The following is a 16,893-nucleotide window of genomic DNA, read 5'->3' as shown; positions in this document are numbered from 1 at the left end:
GGGGTAAGTGCTAACAGAATTAAAAACACCAGTCTCCACTCCAACTAAAACTGTGCCTTCTGCTGAGACTAATAGCCAATTGTTTTTACACTGTTTTACATTTAAAGTATTCGGAAGTCAAAATGTGTGGCATTTTTCACTATGCCAATCCCCTGCTGAATCAATGGCATAATATCAAGTGGAGAAATCCAAAATGAGACCAAGGCAGTCCTCGGGGATCAAAGAATTTGCCAATTCTCATAATTTCGAAAAAAAATCTGTTAAAGATGGTTGTGGGATTTTCACACCATGAATCTAAACCATCCCATACTAAGGTTTCTATTTCATCTAATCAGCAACTTGGAAACTATAAAAAAGAGTCCTAAGTAGCATTGGGGGAAAAAATTAAAATTTGGATTGTAGTATGTGTAGCCTTTCCTTCCCCTACATATGTTCCAGTAAAATAAAGCTTCTGAGTCTCATAAAGAATTCCTCCTGAAAAAAAAAAAAGGAGAAGAAAGCAGCCTTTCCAAATTATGTCTTAGATGCAGGAAACATAAAATTAAAAAAAAAAAGCCTCAAGAAGAGAAATAAGGGCTCTTGGGGATCTTGCATCCAGCATATTTGTCAAAGTTGAGGCATTTTGCAAATTATATGTGTGTGAATGCTCTCGATTTATCTTCTCGAGATAACCTTTTTTGTCTCCTGGACATCAAGGGGGAAAAAATGGATTTGAAAACCTACAAAATGCCTTTTGAGAGAGATTTGCAGACAGCACTTTATCAATCCAACTGAAAATGTAAAAATTCTGCTTCAATCCATTTTCAACTAAAAAACATTTCCACAGTGGGGTAGCATTGGCAAGACTCCTGTGTACTCATTTTCAGATCTGAACAAAACCTTTCGTGAAGGGTTAAACTAGACAAACTCCGATCGCATGAAAGGTAAAACTAGCATACTTCACCTTAAGACTTGAAATAAATATATTTGCTTAGAAATTTTATTGGTCACAAAACATATAAAAATGAAATACTTCACTGAGGATTAATTATTCTAGAGTCTGAAATGATCCACATATATCATAGAGTCATAGCAAGTAATTTGAAGAAATGAAGAGTAATGAGACAGCTAGGTACAGAGGATAGAATATTCAGCTTGGAATCAGGAAGATCTGAGTTCAAATCAGAACTCAAACATGTACTAGCCATGTTACCCTGGGAAAATCACTTGACCTCTATCACTTAACTCCTCTGTTGAGTTATTCTCTTATTCCTATCAGTTTCCTTAACTATAAAAGGGGAATAATAGCACCTAACTCACAGCATTTTTGTGAGGATCAAATGAGATAATATTTGCAAACTACTTTGCATGGTGCCTGGCACATCATAAGCTCTATATAAATGCTCATTCCTTTCCCTTCTCCACCAAAAGATCATAACTTGAACCCACATACATTCATCCATGCATGTTGAGATAGTTATCCTCCTTAAAGACGTAGCTCATGTCTCTCCTCTGTCACAAAGCTCTTCCCTAGTGCTTTGCAAACCTTAAACTGTTATATGATTATCACTCATTATGGTTAATATCTCACATCCTAAACACATTGCACATGGTAGGCGCTTCATTAATATCTATTAGGTTAAAGTGTTTAATAGCAAGGATTCATTACAAACTTTACCAAAAGAGACAATAATTAAATCAGAAAATGAAACAACATAAAAGAAAAATATATGCAAAGTTCAGACAATAGTCTATGAAGTTTCAACCAATCCTTGCCTTTAAAATATCTTCTTTATGTAAATGCTACTGCTGAAGTTACTCAATATATTCAAAATATAAGCCAGATACTTTTCCCCACACTTACAATGAGCTTCTTCAAGGGTAAAATCTCCTTGATGTGCTGACAGACAATAAAACATGTGCTTTACATGTATAGCCTAAATCTGATTCTTACTGCCTTAGGGATGGGGGAAGGGAGGGAAGGAAGGAGGGATAGAACTCGGAACTCAAAACTTTAAATACAAATGTTCATTGTCCAAACAAACAGTTCCCCCTCCCCAACACCACTCTGGGGTAGTTCCAAGTTGCTCTGAACTATCCAAAGACTCATTCTGGGTCCCTCTTGCAAGTCACGGTGTGTATCTGTAAAACGGTTGCAGTTATGCTAGAGACTGGACCCATCCCAGAAGACCCACGTAATGAAAAAAATCTGCCAATACTCACAATGGTGCTCTAGACCCATGGGCTACCTAGGCTACCTAGACAAGATGTGGGAAGGTTGCTCTAGATTTCTTGATACTGGTTCATGCTGAGAGTCCTAGTATTTGTCTAATGGGGATGTTGGATACTCACTGTTAAGGCCAAGAGTTTCCCATAGGTCAGATGAGCAGGGATGTGGTCAGTCTTGGATCTCAAGGACTCCACATACCAATGTTCTGCCTCTGGAAGTTTGCTCAGCCTTAGATAGGCTTCACCTGGAAAGAGATGCATTAAGAGTCACAAGATACTCATAATCTTACCACTTAATAGTCCATTCCTCTCAGGAGGACCTGAGTTCAAATCCAACCTCAGACACTTGACACTTACTAGCTGTGTGATCCTAGGCAAGTCACTTAACCCTCACTGCCCTGCAAACAAAACAAAAAAACAAAATCCTATGGAACAGGGTTATGAGTGTTAAGTGTTACCTCAAAGAAGAATGAAATCAGAGGAAGGGAAAACAAGATTTCCAAAAGTGAGATACTAAGACTGTCCCAAGAAAATTTGTATGTGAAGCTGGATGTCAACAATTAGATGCAAAATGAAACAGATCTGCCATTTTTTTTTTTTTTGCGGGGCAATGGGGGTTAAGTGACTTGCCCAGGGTCACACAGCTAGTAAGTGTCAAGTGTCTGAGGCTGTATTTGAACTCAGGTCCTCCTGAATCCAAGGCCAGTGCTTTATCCACTGCACCACCTAGCTGCCCCCTAATTTGTTTTTAATAGTATCTGATGGCATTGTAGATAAGATAACAACCAAGCCATTTAGACTCTCTCATAGTGGTAGCACTTAAGAAGATAATATCCCAAAGAACATCCTGGCTCTTCCACTCATCAGTTATGTAACCTGCTGGGCCATTGGCAGTCATCTTGACTTACATCTTGCTACTGGATTCTGATGACTCTGGAGGAGAGAGTGAGTGGTGACTCTGAACAGCTCTGCCTCACTTAAATCCAATTGACTTGCAAGTCAAGACATCACTCTCCTGATGGCATTGGTCCTCTGCAAGAATGAAGGATGATCAACAACAATGTTGTGTAACCTTGAGTAAATCCCTTAATCTCTCTGGGCCTCAGTTTCCCCATCTACAAAATGAGGAGGTTTGGCCTAGATGACCCCTATATCCCTTCTTCTTATAAACCTACATATCTGTGTGTAGGTGTTGCAATGACTTCACAGTCAGCTCTCTATCCCTGAATTTATATTGGACATAATTTATACAATAGCATTAGTGAGGGAGAGATACTTTCTGTTTCCCCTAAAATTTTACTTTAACTTAGTGAAGTCATTCATGATAAATCATTGCTAAGCACCAGTTCATAAACTCAATTCTAAGTGCCATAACATAGCACAACAGCTAAAACGATCTACATTTGCAGTTGTCTTTTAACTTTTTAAGGTTGAAATTCTACAGCATGCTTACAAGTATACCACCATCAGGATTCGAGTTGGAATAATCTTTTGAGGTCATTACAGCTAAGCAGTCTCCCTTTAGAGAAGGAGAATCAAAGGCCCAGAGTGGAGGATTGAGTTGACCAAAGTCAAACAGCAATAATAAAGCACACTTTTCTGATTCCTGATACTAATTTGGCGCCCTTCTTATGACATTGCATCACCTAGCTATAATTTGGATTTTTATGATTTTATAAAATATTTCAGTTTAATATGATTTTTCTTTATTATTTGATTTTTTCAAAAATCAGAAAATATTTTGTTCACCATTACCAGTATTGTATATGGGTGTGTGTGTATCTGAAGATGAATGGGAAAAAAAGATTAGATTCTCAAAGTTATGTTAGATATGTTTATAATCCCTAAAACAAAAAAAAATGAACTGATTACACTATATTTTTCCTCATAGCACAAATGCAGTGCTACTTAAATCATATCAAATTCTCATTGACATGATTTCTGATCCAGTTCTACTTAGTCATTTTTGCTGACTACTTCCTGGCCCATTTATTTCAGTCAGTACTAGTGTGTAACTCATTAATTAGCAATATACCTAAGATGGAAAAACCTATAAAGTTTGATAATGTGTCTTCTCCTCCATGGCAACAATGCCTCTATGGCATTATCTTCTCATTTGGAATGTTTGACCCTTTCGGAACATTATCATTGCATATATATTTGCATCTCCAGTGCTAAGTGCAGTTCATAGTATGTAGTATGGGCTAGGGAAGTGTTTTGTGTTTTGTTGTTTGTTTGTTTTTTCATTTGTAAAGGGGTTTGGTACATGGGCAGAGCACCTCTGATGTTGTCCCTTCATGAAGACACCTTATAGTAAATGCTTAATAAATATTTATTGAATGAATGAATGAATGTAGAGCTGCCAAAGAATTTACTCCCAGAAGAACTGAATCAAGAATAAACGACATAAAATGAGAGTAACTTGTAGAAACATTGACACATGCATAGACATTCTGCAGCTAGTTCCAGAATCCTAAACTTTGGTCTCCTAGTTCTGCTCTGCAGGAGTTCTTTGTTTGGTTTTTTTTTCTTTTTCTTTTCAGCTTCCTACTAGGAAATCAAGGAATCTTCAGAAAAGGCTTGATTCACCTTTGGACTTAGGTCTTCATCTAATTCTCTCGAGTCACACTCTTGAGAAATCTCATTGACTCCTTCAATTACAGGCTCTGAAAAGAGGCAATGCTGGAAGGAGAGAAACCCTGAGGCCACATCTCCCCTTTGAAGCCTTGTAACATTATGAAAGAAACTTAGTCCTTGGTCTTCACATTTTTCTTTCTGTTTTAGATAATGGTATTTGAGCCTCCAATCTTATGAGTTTTGAAAATCAGGAAGGAGCCCTGTATCCTGGCATTCCAGAGTCTGGATTATATAGCCATTATGCTCAGAGGAGCATGGAGTCACCTTTGGGAGTGGTCTTCAGGACTCAGAAAAGGACTTGAATTTGATAGAGTCAGATTTATTTAGGAACAAAGCTAAAAGTGAACCTATTTTCTCAACATACTGAAGTGACAACAGAGGTAAAGTAAAGAGTATGTCCCCAGTGTATTGGGAGTAAATGTTTATACTCTTTTTTTTTTAATGTTTATACTCTTGACCTTGATATATCTTTAAAATAAATATCCCTCTGTAAAAGCTCAACACTATTAAGTGATTAAATGAAATGGGGGTGATATCTGCTGGCATCTAATAATGTGACAAACACAACCAGTGGGGGCTTAATCTGATAGCAATGAGAAGATACTCCACAAACTCCTCAGGATATCCTAGAATTCTGAGGGACAGATGGAGCAGTCTGCTTCTAAAACAATGAGACCAGGAGGATTTGATATACATTCATTCATTCACTGATTTCATTCACTGATTCATTCATCTATAAAATTGAGATTAACAACTATAAAAATAAGCTGTAAAAATAAGATGTATGGGGTGCATCTAGGTACAGCCTCAGACACTTGACACTTACTAGCTGTGTGACCCTGGGCAAGTCACCTAACCCCCATTGCCCTGAAAAAAAAATAAGATTTATGTAAATTATTTTTAAAACCCTAAAACTCTATATGAATATCTAATGTCATTAGATGTGAAAAGTATAATTTCACCATGTCAATTCACTTTCCATATTTACTACTACTAACAAATAAAAAAAATAATAATAACTAAAAATAACCTTTGGGGAAGATTTAGAAAAGGGTTGCATATTACGTGCTATCATTGATGGATTGTTAGTTGAATCCCTGGAGGAAATACTCACATTGATGAAATCATAGTTCTACTGGAACATATGGAAAGTATAAAACAAATCAGTTTATAGAATAAACAGGAGCTTTTCAAAGACATGTTTGATATACATTTCCCCAACTCATTTGGAGATTCACATGTAAGTTAACAAATCCCCTTTCTTCCCGGCTTGTAGAGTTAAAAGCAGAATTGCAATTTGCCTCAGTTTTAATTTGCTCAGTCATACATATTGAGGTAGAGGAAGATGAAAGAGCAATGACAGATGGCTGGCCTTTAAAAATAGCTTTTTAATATAAAATACACTATAATTCTTACATGGGAAAACTCAGCATATGAGGTGCATTGCCTATGACACTTTATTCTTTAAATCAAGAGCTGTAGGCACAAAATGTTCTTTGCTAAAGAAATTAAGAAATCTGGAAACAACCACAAACATCAATAGCTATGGGCAGATCATGGTTGGGAGACTTGATCTTGCTTTCACAGTATATCAGGATCATAAAATAGAAACAAGCTCGAGCATCAAGCAGCAACATGGTATTGTGGAATGAGCAAATGGACCTATGGTCAAGAGATCTGGGTTGAAGCCCTGGCTCTCATATCCACTAAGTGATGAAATATTTTGACCCACAAGCTATTTACACAATTGCCTTTTAAACTAAAAGAGGGAGGGTAGTGATACATTTGTGAATTACCTCAACAAATTGTTGTAAGGACATTTTGTAAACCTCAAGGCGCTTAACAGACTTGAGCTAAAGATTTTGTTACAAAAACCAGAACAGTTCAAATTAGTGTTCAAAAGAATTACTAATGGACCCCTCAAGCTTGGGGTATGGGTCATCTTTCATCTTTGAATGAAACAATCTGAACATCAGTATATGTGATTTGATCCATGTTAAGGAACTCCCAGCAAGGAAAATGCCTCTGCTCAAAAAGACCTACTATTCATTCCTCTGCAACTTATCACTGTAGAGTGCCTGGTATACTATTAATACTTTTAACTTAAGGTTAAGTAGCATTGTCACATGTCAGCATGCATTGGGGGAGACATTATACCAATTAGAACCTCTTAACCTTAAAAATGTAAAATATAAATATGAAAAATATAATAAATCAATAAATGAATTAATAATAATAATAAAACTATAAAAATCACAAAGGAAATTTGCCAAAGAGAGGCAGGAAGGAAGGGTAGAAGATAATAATTTCAATATGAAAAGAAGGAAATCTATCTAGGGATTTCATAAAGTCATCTATCCTCCCAGGACTCTTACTTTTTTCTAAATGGTTAATAAGCAAAGGTAGGGAAGTAGTAGGGGATAACTACTAGAAATAAAGTAGCAAATTGTAATTATTAGTCCTTTTCTTGCATAGATAATAGTAGAATTGAAACTGGCTGGTTGGTTGGTTTTTCCCATAAGAAAGAGACATGTTTCAAGAGTCTCACTTGATCATGTTCAGCCTTCAGATTTGTTTCTGAACCATTCACAGGCAATACAAGTCTAAAGCTTATAGTTAGCTTAAGGCATATAGAAGACAGAATTTAAGATACAATACAGATAATTTTGTTATTTTTCTAGCCCACATAAAGCCCGAGGTCTGAATAATCCAGGCAAAGGCCACCTCCTTATGGGAAAGATGTTGAAATTACTGATGATTCAGTATCCTAGCTCTGAGCAAGTGTCAATTGAACTTATTGCACTGATGTGATATGAGGATTCAGGATAAGACAGATTGAGCTGGGATGCCTGTGCATTTGCCAGTATTGAATCTAGCACCTCTCTGCATACCATCTCTTATGGCTTAGAGTGCCCTCCATCACTCCTTCCTTTCCCCTCTCTGCCTATCAAAATCCTACCCATTCTTCAAATTCTACCTTCTCCATGTTTCCCTGACCACTCTAGAGTCAGTAAAAGTATCTCTTATCTAACCGCCTTTGGCAATTAATGACTTTAATACCTATTTGGTACTCCTCCTACTTTGTTTCATACTTCTTTCTTTTTCTTTCCTTCCTTCCTTTGTCTGTCTTTCTTTCCTGTTTTCTTCCTGCTTGCTTTCTCTTCTCCTTCCTTCCTTCCTTCCTTCCTTCCTTCCTTCCTTCCTTCCTTCCTTCCTTCCTTCCTTCCTTCCTTCATTTCTTTTTCTTTCTTTCTTTCTTAGAAAGGCCTAGGAGAGATTACACCCTGTCAGGCCAGTGAAAAACTGCCAGGTGAGGTATAGGAATGGTGGCAGCTCCTTCTCCAACCTTGGTGGCACCTGGGTAAAGTTACCTTAGCCCCTTTCTGGATATAAATCCATAGCTGAGCCAGGATTTGAACTAAGGATTTTGGAATCCAAATTCTGTTTTCTTCCCATTATCCCATCCTGTCTAGTGAAATATCTAACATAAATAAACTATCCAAATGTTAACATCTTAGCAGATGTTATACAGATTTACTTAGAGCACTGGACTTAGAGTCAGGAAGATCTGGGTTCAATTCCCATCTCAGGAAATTAGCAGTTATTTGATCTTTGGCAAATCTCTTAACCTCTCTTTCTTAAATTTCTTGACTTTCAAATGAAGAGACTGTGCTTGATGGCTTTGAAGCTTTAATTCCTTTTTTTTTTTTTGACGAATAGTTGGTTTATTGCAACAGATTTTTTTAAAGCTTTAACTCTAATGACCTGCTATTACTCATAAAATAACTTTTGTATAATACTCTAAGGTTCAAAAATTGTTTTGTTTTGTTTTTAGGCATTGTCATATCCATTGGCTTATTTGAGCCTTACAAAAACTGTATGAGACATGAACTACATACAGGCATTGTTATCCTAATTTTACAGAAGAGGAAACAAAAGCACCAAGGATAAATGACTTGGCCAGGGCCACATTATTCATTGGGCAGCTAAGTGGTACAGTGGATAGAATGCTAAGCCTGGAGTCAGGAAGATTCAACTTCCTGACTTCAAATCTGTTCTCCAACACTTCCTAGCTGTGTGGTCCTGGGTGAGTAATTTAACCCTATTTGCCTCAGTTTCCTCATTTGTAAAGTGAGTTGATAAAAGAAATGGAAAACTACTATATTCATTTTGCGAAGAAAACCCAAAATGGGGTCACAAAGTGTCAGATACAATGGAAAGAACTGAATAACAAAACATGGTAACTCAGCTATACATGTGGGAGATAGTATCTAAATTCATGTCTTCCTGAGTCCAAATCTAGCACTCCTCTTTGGTAAGTCATGCTACCTCTCCTACTTTTTGTTGATATATTTGATGATTTTTTTTAATTTTGTGAAAGTTCTTGGGTATGTCCCATTATGGTCCTCAAATTCTTTATTGGTTCATTTACTTTCTCCAATGAACTTTGCTTGGTATGCTTTTGTCCCTGTGGTGGTCTTTTCATTGTTAGAAAGATGACTTGTTTCTTGTAACCACATCTTTGAATTTGTCATTAAGCCATCCAAATCATATTGCCATAGTTCCTCTTGGAGTCTAGCCCATTTGACCAATCCCAAGTACATGCTTTCCCTCAAGTTCTGATAAGTATATTTAAATGCTATTCAGGTTTCTTGTGGATTATTTACTTATAAAGGATTTTTATTTATCTTCTCTCCCATCTGTGCTTTGCTCTTCTTTTCTAACCCAGACTCTACATTACAAATTTTAAAACATTTCCTTCTCCTATCACAAGGGTGAACTTTTCCTGATTGCTTCCATATAGTAAATTGCCCACAGGCACTTCCTTTTAGTAAATACCAAACTGTTGACTCACAATGAACTTGCAGGTCATTGCAAGTTTTTTTTTTCTTCCAGACAAACTTCTGTAGAACCACACCTTCCTAATTAGCATAGTACCAGGCACATAATGAACAATAAATTCCCTTTCATTCAATCTTTATTGTGTAGTTGGTCTTTCAAACTAAAGACTAAGATCCTACTTTTATTCTTATTAAATTTCTTCTTATTAGATTCAATCTAAAGAAGGAAGTTTAAGACTGATTAGTATTTCCTAATATCTAGAATCTATAGAATGTTTTAAGGTTTGCAAATTATTTTACAAACTTTTTTTTTTCCTTTTAGTCCTCACAACAACCCTGGGAATTATAGGTACCATTTTAAAGATGAGGAAACTGAGGCAGAGAGAGATTAAGTGACTTTCTCAGGATCACACAGCTACAAAGTTTCTGAGGCAGGATTTGAATTCAGGTCTTCCTAACTTCAGGTCTAGCACTGTATTCACCTAGCTGTCTCATTCCATTTGAAATGTCAAGTAACAGAATAAGAAATTATCATTATCTTAACACTACATGAAGATGCCAAGCAATTTCTTGTGTAGTAACAAACACCAAACTCTGATTCGAGGATTTAGTACTTCCTTTGAGTTAAAAAACAAAATAAAACAAACAAACAAAAAAACAAAAAACAAAAAAACTTGTTCACTTTGTTGTTGTTGTTGTTGTTGTTGTTGTTGTTGTTGTTGTTTTATTGAGGCAATTGGGGTTAAGTGACTTGCCCAGGGTCACACAGCTAGTAAGTGTTAAGTGTCTGAGGCCGGATTTGAACTCAGGTACTCCTGACTCCAGGGCCAGTGCTCTATCCCCTGCGCCATCTAGCTGCCCCTAAAACTTGTTCACTTTGAAAGATGAGTTTGTATTTCATTTTAAAGTGTGTATATAGGACTAAAGAGGTTCATGTTTGAAAATGTTTTCATTGGTCTTAATAGGAATTTATTTATGAAAAACTTTATTTACCCATATTTGGGTTAAATAGGAATTTACTTGAATCTAAAAAGAACTTAAGGCTTCTGACTACTTGTAGGGAGAGTAGGGTAATCTTCTGAGTGCTGGACCCTCACCCTCTGCAACCCAGTCACCCTTTGGACAGTCCCTAAATTGAAGAAGTAACTTCACTCAACTTGTCATTCTAGACCTTCCCATTATGTGACATGCTTACTTTTTCAATCTCATCCTATTTTCCCTCTCAAAAGCTGTTGAAGATTATCCATTTGTACTCATAGTCATTATCGCTATTTCCTGAACACATTGCAAGCTTTCCCATCTCTACCCATGTCTATGTTTATTCTGTGTCCTAAGCCTAGACTAACTCCACCACCACCACCACTGTAAATCCCTCCATCTTTCCTCTCCTTCCTTTAATTTCTATGTATCCTTTAAAACATGACTCAAAATAACATCTGTTCAAGAAAACCTTCTCTATTCTCCCATGCCAATAATAGCCTTTCCTGACCCAGATGTTTATTGGTCCATGTCTTATACACTTATATAGTATTATGTCTCCTAGTTCTTTGTGTCATTATTCCCCACAGAAAGTGAAAGTGTGGGGGTATTGTACAGAAAGCTGGCTTTGGAGCTAGAAAAACCTGGGGTTTAAGGCCAATGTCTGACCCCTACTAGCTGTGACCCTGATCAAGTCACTTAATCTCTTAGTGCTTTAGGTAACCCTCCTATACTATAAATTATAGAGAAGGTAACAACCAGCACTGTTAGAGAGTCCTCTATAACAGTGAAATGATAGGTCTGGCAATTATACAGAATATATTTATAAAGGTGTATGTGTGTATATATATAATTATATTGTAATATTATATGTGTATATATTAATATATGATATATTGATATTTATCAATATATACATTTATATCTACACATATATCTATAATAGTTACTATATATTATATATGTATATATACATATATGTGTGTGTATTTATACACAAATATATGTTTATTTGTATCTTCACCATACTCCCTCACTAAAATATGTATCATGAGGGTAGGGATCAAATATGGTTTTGGGAGGTTTTTTTGTTTGTTTCTTTGTTTGTTTGTTTTTTAGTGAGGCAATTGGGGTTAAGTGACTTGCCCAGGGTCACACAGCTAGTAAGTGTTAAGTGTCTGAGGCCAGATTTGAACTCAGGTAGTCCTGAATCCAGGGCCGGTGCTCTATCCACTGTGCCACCTAGCTGCCCCAAATATGTTTTATTTAAACTTTGTAACAGTTCTTTTTTATATAATAGGTGCTTATATTTTCTTAATTTCATTAAATAATAAATAGCTCACCTTTCTATTGCATCATTCTTTTTTTTTTTTTTGGTGAGGCAATTGGGGTTAAGTGACTTGGCCAGAGTCACACAGCTAGTAAGTGTTAAGTGTCTGAGGCTGGATTAGAACTCAGGTCCTCCTGAATCCAGGGCCAGTGGTCTATCCACTGCACCACCTAGCTGCCCTCTATTACATCATTCTTTATGATAACTTTGTGACCCAGGAGGTACTCCAAACCTCTTCCCCCCCAATTTACACATGGGGAAAATGAGGTTCAGAGGAGTCCACCATTCTATAGTTAATATATAGCAAAAGTAAAGTTCAAATCTAGGACTTCCTGACTATAATTTCAGGTTTCTTTTCATTATACCAGGCTGATAATGCCTCTGGAAATCTGTACATTTTACCTGTTATTTTAAGCTCCTACATAATTTCCCTATAGTACTTGACAAAATCTGTTAGAAACTTAAAGAATGGTTATGTGCTGCTTTCAGAGAGCAGAAGGAAAGAGAAGTGAAAGGACTCTGTTCTCATCTACAGTCTAAGTCCATGGGAAAAACAAGTCAGAAGAGAAGAAGAGGAAGTGAAGAAACAGTGGAATGGTTAAGTCTCATTACTTGCTGAAAGAAAATGGCATAGTCACAAGGGAGGTGGAATGGAGGTAGCTTGAAGAGAGAAGACTGTTCAACTTTCAGGGTGAGCATTTATACCCCAGAAATCATCAAACTCTTTAAATGATAGGTTTATGTATTGTTTCTTGTCTTAGACTTGAGAAAGTAATGCTAACAGTGTGTTGTACACACCCACACCCGGTGCTGATTGTTAAACATCTACAAGCACACCCCTTTAGTCACCTAGCATGACAACTAGAACTAAAGAAATTCAACCTAAGGGGAAGTTAAGAATCATTTGATACAGAAAAATGGTAAAAGGTGTCAAGAACTCCAAAGATCTCTTCCAATGGCATAATTATAGGTAGCTTGCTCATCTTTAAAAACATTTGGTCCTTGGGGAAGTTAGGTGGCACAGTGGATAGAGCACTGGCCCTGGATTCAGGAGGACTTGAGTTCAAATCCTGCCTTAGAACCTTGACACTTACTAGCTGTGTGACCCTGGGCAAGTCACTTAACCTCTATTGCCTCACCAAAAAAACCCCCAAAAACCCCCAAATCAAAATCATTTAGTCCTGAATATAACCATTCCTATCTTGAAGGGACTTTAGCCTAAAAGTCTTCTAAGACAGTTAAAGATTGTCTTGCCCTTCAATAATAGCAGGTATAGGGCCTTTAAATATCAATGAACCTCCTTGCCTGGGTTCTACACTGAAAGGTTGACCACTTGACCAAACTCTGAGAAAAATGGCCTGGGGCAACCTAAAGTTGTAGAAAGCTGATCAATCAAGAGGATGGGTGTTGCTGCATGTAATAAAATGATCTTGAGATATCATTTTGCACCTATCAGATTGGGTAAAATGATAGAGAAAGTGACAAGTGTTGGAAAGGATGTAGAAAAATTGGGACACATTCATTTTTTGTGGAATTGTAAAATGACCCAACCATTTGGGAAAGCAATCTGGAGTTATGCCCAAAGAGTTATTAAAATAGCTATACCCTTTGGGCATAATAAGACAATACTGTATATTGTAATAGAAATATTGTTTTAAGAACAACTTTGAGCAAATGAGTTATTTTGTCTTTTATAATTAATCAAATGAACTATAAAGGACATATGAAGAAAGATGTTATCTGCACCCAGAGAAAGAACAGATAAATAGAAGTATATATGGAATAATCTTATATTTATATATAATATATTTATAATATATTTTATTTATATATTATATTTGTGTTTATACATTTATATTTATGACGTATGTATATATAAATATATGTATACAAATACACATATATGTGTGTATGTAAACAAGATATATTGTGCTTGTCTCTATATAGAGATAGACACACATTAATATACATACATATATACACATATACATACATACACATAACTGTGTATAATGGTAACCATCTCTGGGACAGCAGAGGGAGGGGGAGAGGAAGAGGAGAAGGAAAGGAAAAAAAAGAAAGTTACATGATAATTTTGTTGTATATTTGAAAGGAATAACAAATTGTGCATAGTAAATTTGTAGTTTCATGTATAATAGTCTTTCTTATCATACTATGCTATGGAAATGCTTGTTTTATTCCATAAATTAAGAATAAAATAATTTTAATTTAAAAAATATATATATTTAAATAGAAAACAAAAGGAAAGGAAGCCCAATGAAGAAAATTTCAGTGACAAGAGGACCAAATATGAGTAATAGACCCAAGGAATTGATAAGTCAATAAGGCTTTTAAAATATCTATTATGTGTCAGGCATTGTTCCAAGTTCTAAAGAGGTAAATATATAATAATAAAAGTTTAATTTTATAAAGATATAATGAAATGGTTTCCTGATATTTCTATTTATTCTATCAGGGGAAAGAAATCATGTGTACATGAAAGTGTGTGTATATATATATATATATATATATATATACATATATATATATATATATATATATATATATATATATATACACACACACACACACACACACACATAAATGCAAGGTGAGGTTTGGGGGGGGGGTTGAGGGAGAGCACCACATTGAGGGGGAAATCAGAAAAGCATAATAAGAAGAATAATCAAAGGGTCCCAAGCTCAAGGAACTAAATTTAAGCTAAACATCTAGGGCATTCTGAGCTTTTGGAGATGTGGGAAGTAGGAAGTGGGTCTAAGAAGAGTTTTGAGGTCACAGAAATAATTGGCTTAGCAGATGGATGAGAAGAAGTCTCCTTTTAGGAGATTCAAGTGGGTGTTAGCAAGAAGTGATGGGGCAGCTAGGTGACACAGTGGATAAAGCACCGGCCCTGGATTCAGGAGTACCTGAGTTCAAATCTGGCCTCAGACATTTGACACTTACTAGCTGTGTGACCCTGGGCAAGTCACTTAACCCCCATTGCCCAGCAAAAAAAGAAAAAAAAAAGTGATGTAATAAGCAGGATGTATAGCACTACACAAGCCAGCAAAGACAGCTAGCACATGCCTGAATCAGTAACTGACTGTATTAATAGGTAAGTAGCCATTAGATTAAATGACAACCTGAAAGCTATGTGCAGTCCCCATTGGCATATATCTAAATCCAATCAGAAGGAAATAGTGAATAGACAGATATAACAATGTTTAAGTTTAAGAAAGAAGCACGCATCACTCTTGACTTATTCTCCCTTCATTAAATGATCTAGAGTGAACATTAGCAGCAAAGCACCTCTATCTCCACAGATGTCCTACTCCAGGCCCTGGAGTCAGGAGTACCTGAGTTCAAATCCGGCCTCAGACACTTAACACTTACTAGCTGTGTGACCCTGGGCAAGTTACTTAACCCCTATTGCCTCATGTAAAAAAAAACAAAACAAAACTTCAACATGGAAAAAAAAATAAACATAACAAAAATAAAACATGGGCCATTTATACCTTGGAAATCAGCAAATACTACAAACAAAGCCTTGATTTATTGTTATGTTAATTGTTAAGATTTAAGAAAGTAATTAAGATTACTGGTGCTCTCCCTCAACCCCCCCCCTTGCAAACCTCACCTTGCATTTATGTTTATAGACACACACACACACACACACACACACACACACACGTATAATATACTTTTGTATACACATGATTTCTTTCCCCTGATAGAATAGAAATATCAAAAAATTGTATCATTATATCTTTATAAAATTAAACTTTTATTATTATATTTTTATTTATTATATTTTATTTATTCATTATTATATTTTTATTTTTTATATTTTATTATTACATTACCTCTTTAGAACTTGGAACAATGCCTGGAACATAATAGATAATGCAGATTAAATTTAAAAGTGTGTGCTATGCCTACATTTTTTCCTCAGAGACTGGTTAAATGCCAGTACAACCCTGCTTCCATTCCTAATCCATGAGTTCATACAGGGTAGGTCAAAAGTCATGAAGGAGTCTGATGTTTTAATAACTTGTAGAAAATGATTTTTTTCTTTATTTCCCATACACACACAGAGAGAGCTACATGGTATATACAGAAATGCATCCAATAACACTAAAGAATGGATCACCAAGTAACTTTGAAACGAGGTGTACCTACCTTATACCTACCCCACATCAGCATGAAGATAAATAGTTTTAAAGATGATGTTAATTTTCATTTTGTGCCATTTTGACTTTACAAGTTCTACAAGGCATAGTTTTAGCCAGAATAAAAAGCCCCAAACCCTCAAGATCCTATTCCTCATGAAGAAGATTGGATTCTTCATTTTAACTTTTATCTATTAAAATGACAATAGCTAACATTTCTAGTGAGCTTTTAAGGTTAATGAAATAGCTTCCTCAGAACAACCTTGTGAATTAAAGCATATAAGTAGTATTTCCCCATTTTATAGCTCAGGAAACTAATATTTATAAACTATGTGCTAGACCAAGGTCTTGTAGGTCTTGGGCTCTTTCCATCACATCATACCATATCTTACCTAAGAAGACTTTGCATCTTCAGGGCCTAGAATAATGTATTTGATGGAGTAGACACAATGAAAGCTTTTTTATTGACTAACAAGGATGCTATGTTAATATATATTTTCCCATTATTACTTATTGTTACCTTTTTCTTTGTGTCTATAAACCAGTAAGATAGTGATGGTTTATAATATTACTAATGGAGGCAATCACTTAACCTCCCTCAATTTCTTTGATCTCATCTGTAAAACTGAGTGATAACAGCATTGTGAGCATCAAATAAAATGATCAAATATATATGCATGCAGATATAATGCATATGTATGTGTGTGCATATATGCACACCCATATGCAT

General features: G+C 35.8%; 1 protein-coding gene across 4 annotated transcripts in view; it reads right to left on the bottom strand.

Moving 5' to 3' along the window:
• The window catches only part of TMTC2 (transmembrane O-mannosyltransferase targeting cadherins 2), a 546,198-nt gene that overhangs the window by 169,540 nt on the left and 359,765 nt on the right, over positions 1 to 16,893 (bottom strand). For all 4 annotated transcript variants that reach the window (XM_043969066.1, XM_043969069.1, XM_043969067.1 and 1 more), the window contains exon 8: positions 2,332 to 2,453. In XM_043969066.1, coding sequence (XP_043825001.1) covers positions 2,332 to 2,453 — 122 coding nt within the window. The remainder of the gene's footprint in view (positions 1 to 2,331; positions 2,454 to 16,893) is intronic.

Source organism: Dromiciops gliroides, chromosome 5, assembly GCF_019393635.1.
Source record: "Dromiciops gliroides isolate mDroGli1 chromosome 5, mDroGli1.pri, whole genome shotgun sequence".
Lineage (NCBI taxonomy): Eukaryota > Metazoa > Chordata > Mammalia > Microbiotheria > Microbiotheriidae > Dromiciops > Dromiciops gliroides.
The sequence above is the reverse complement of the archived record's forward strand: the minus strand, read 5'-3'. Positions and strand labels throughout refer to the sequence as shown.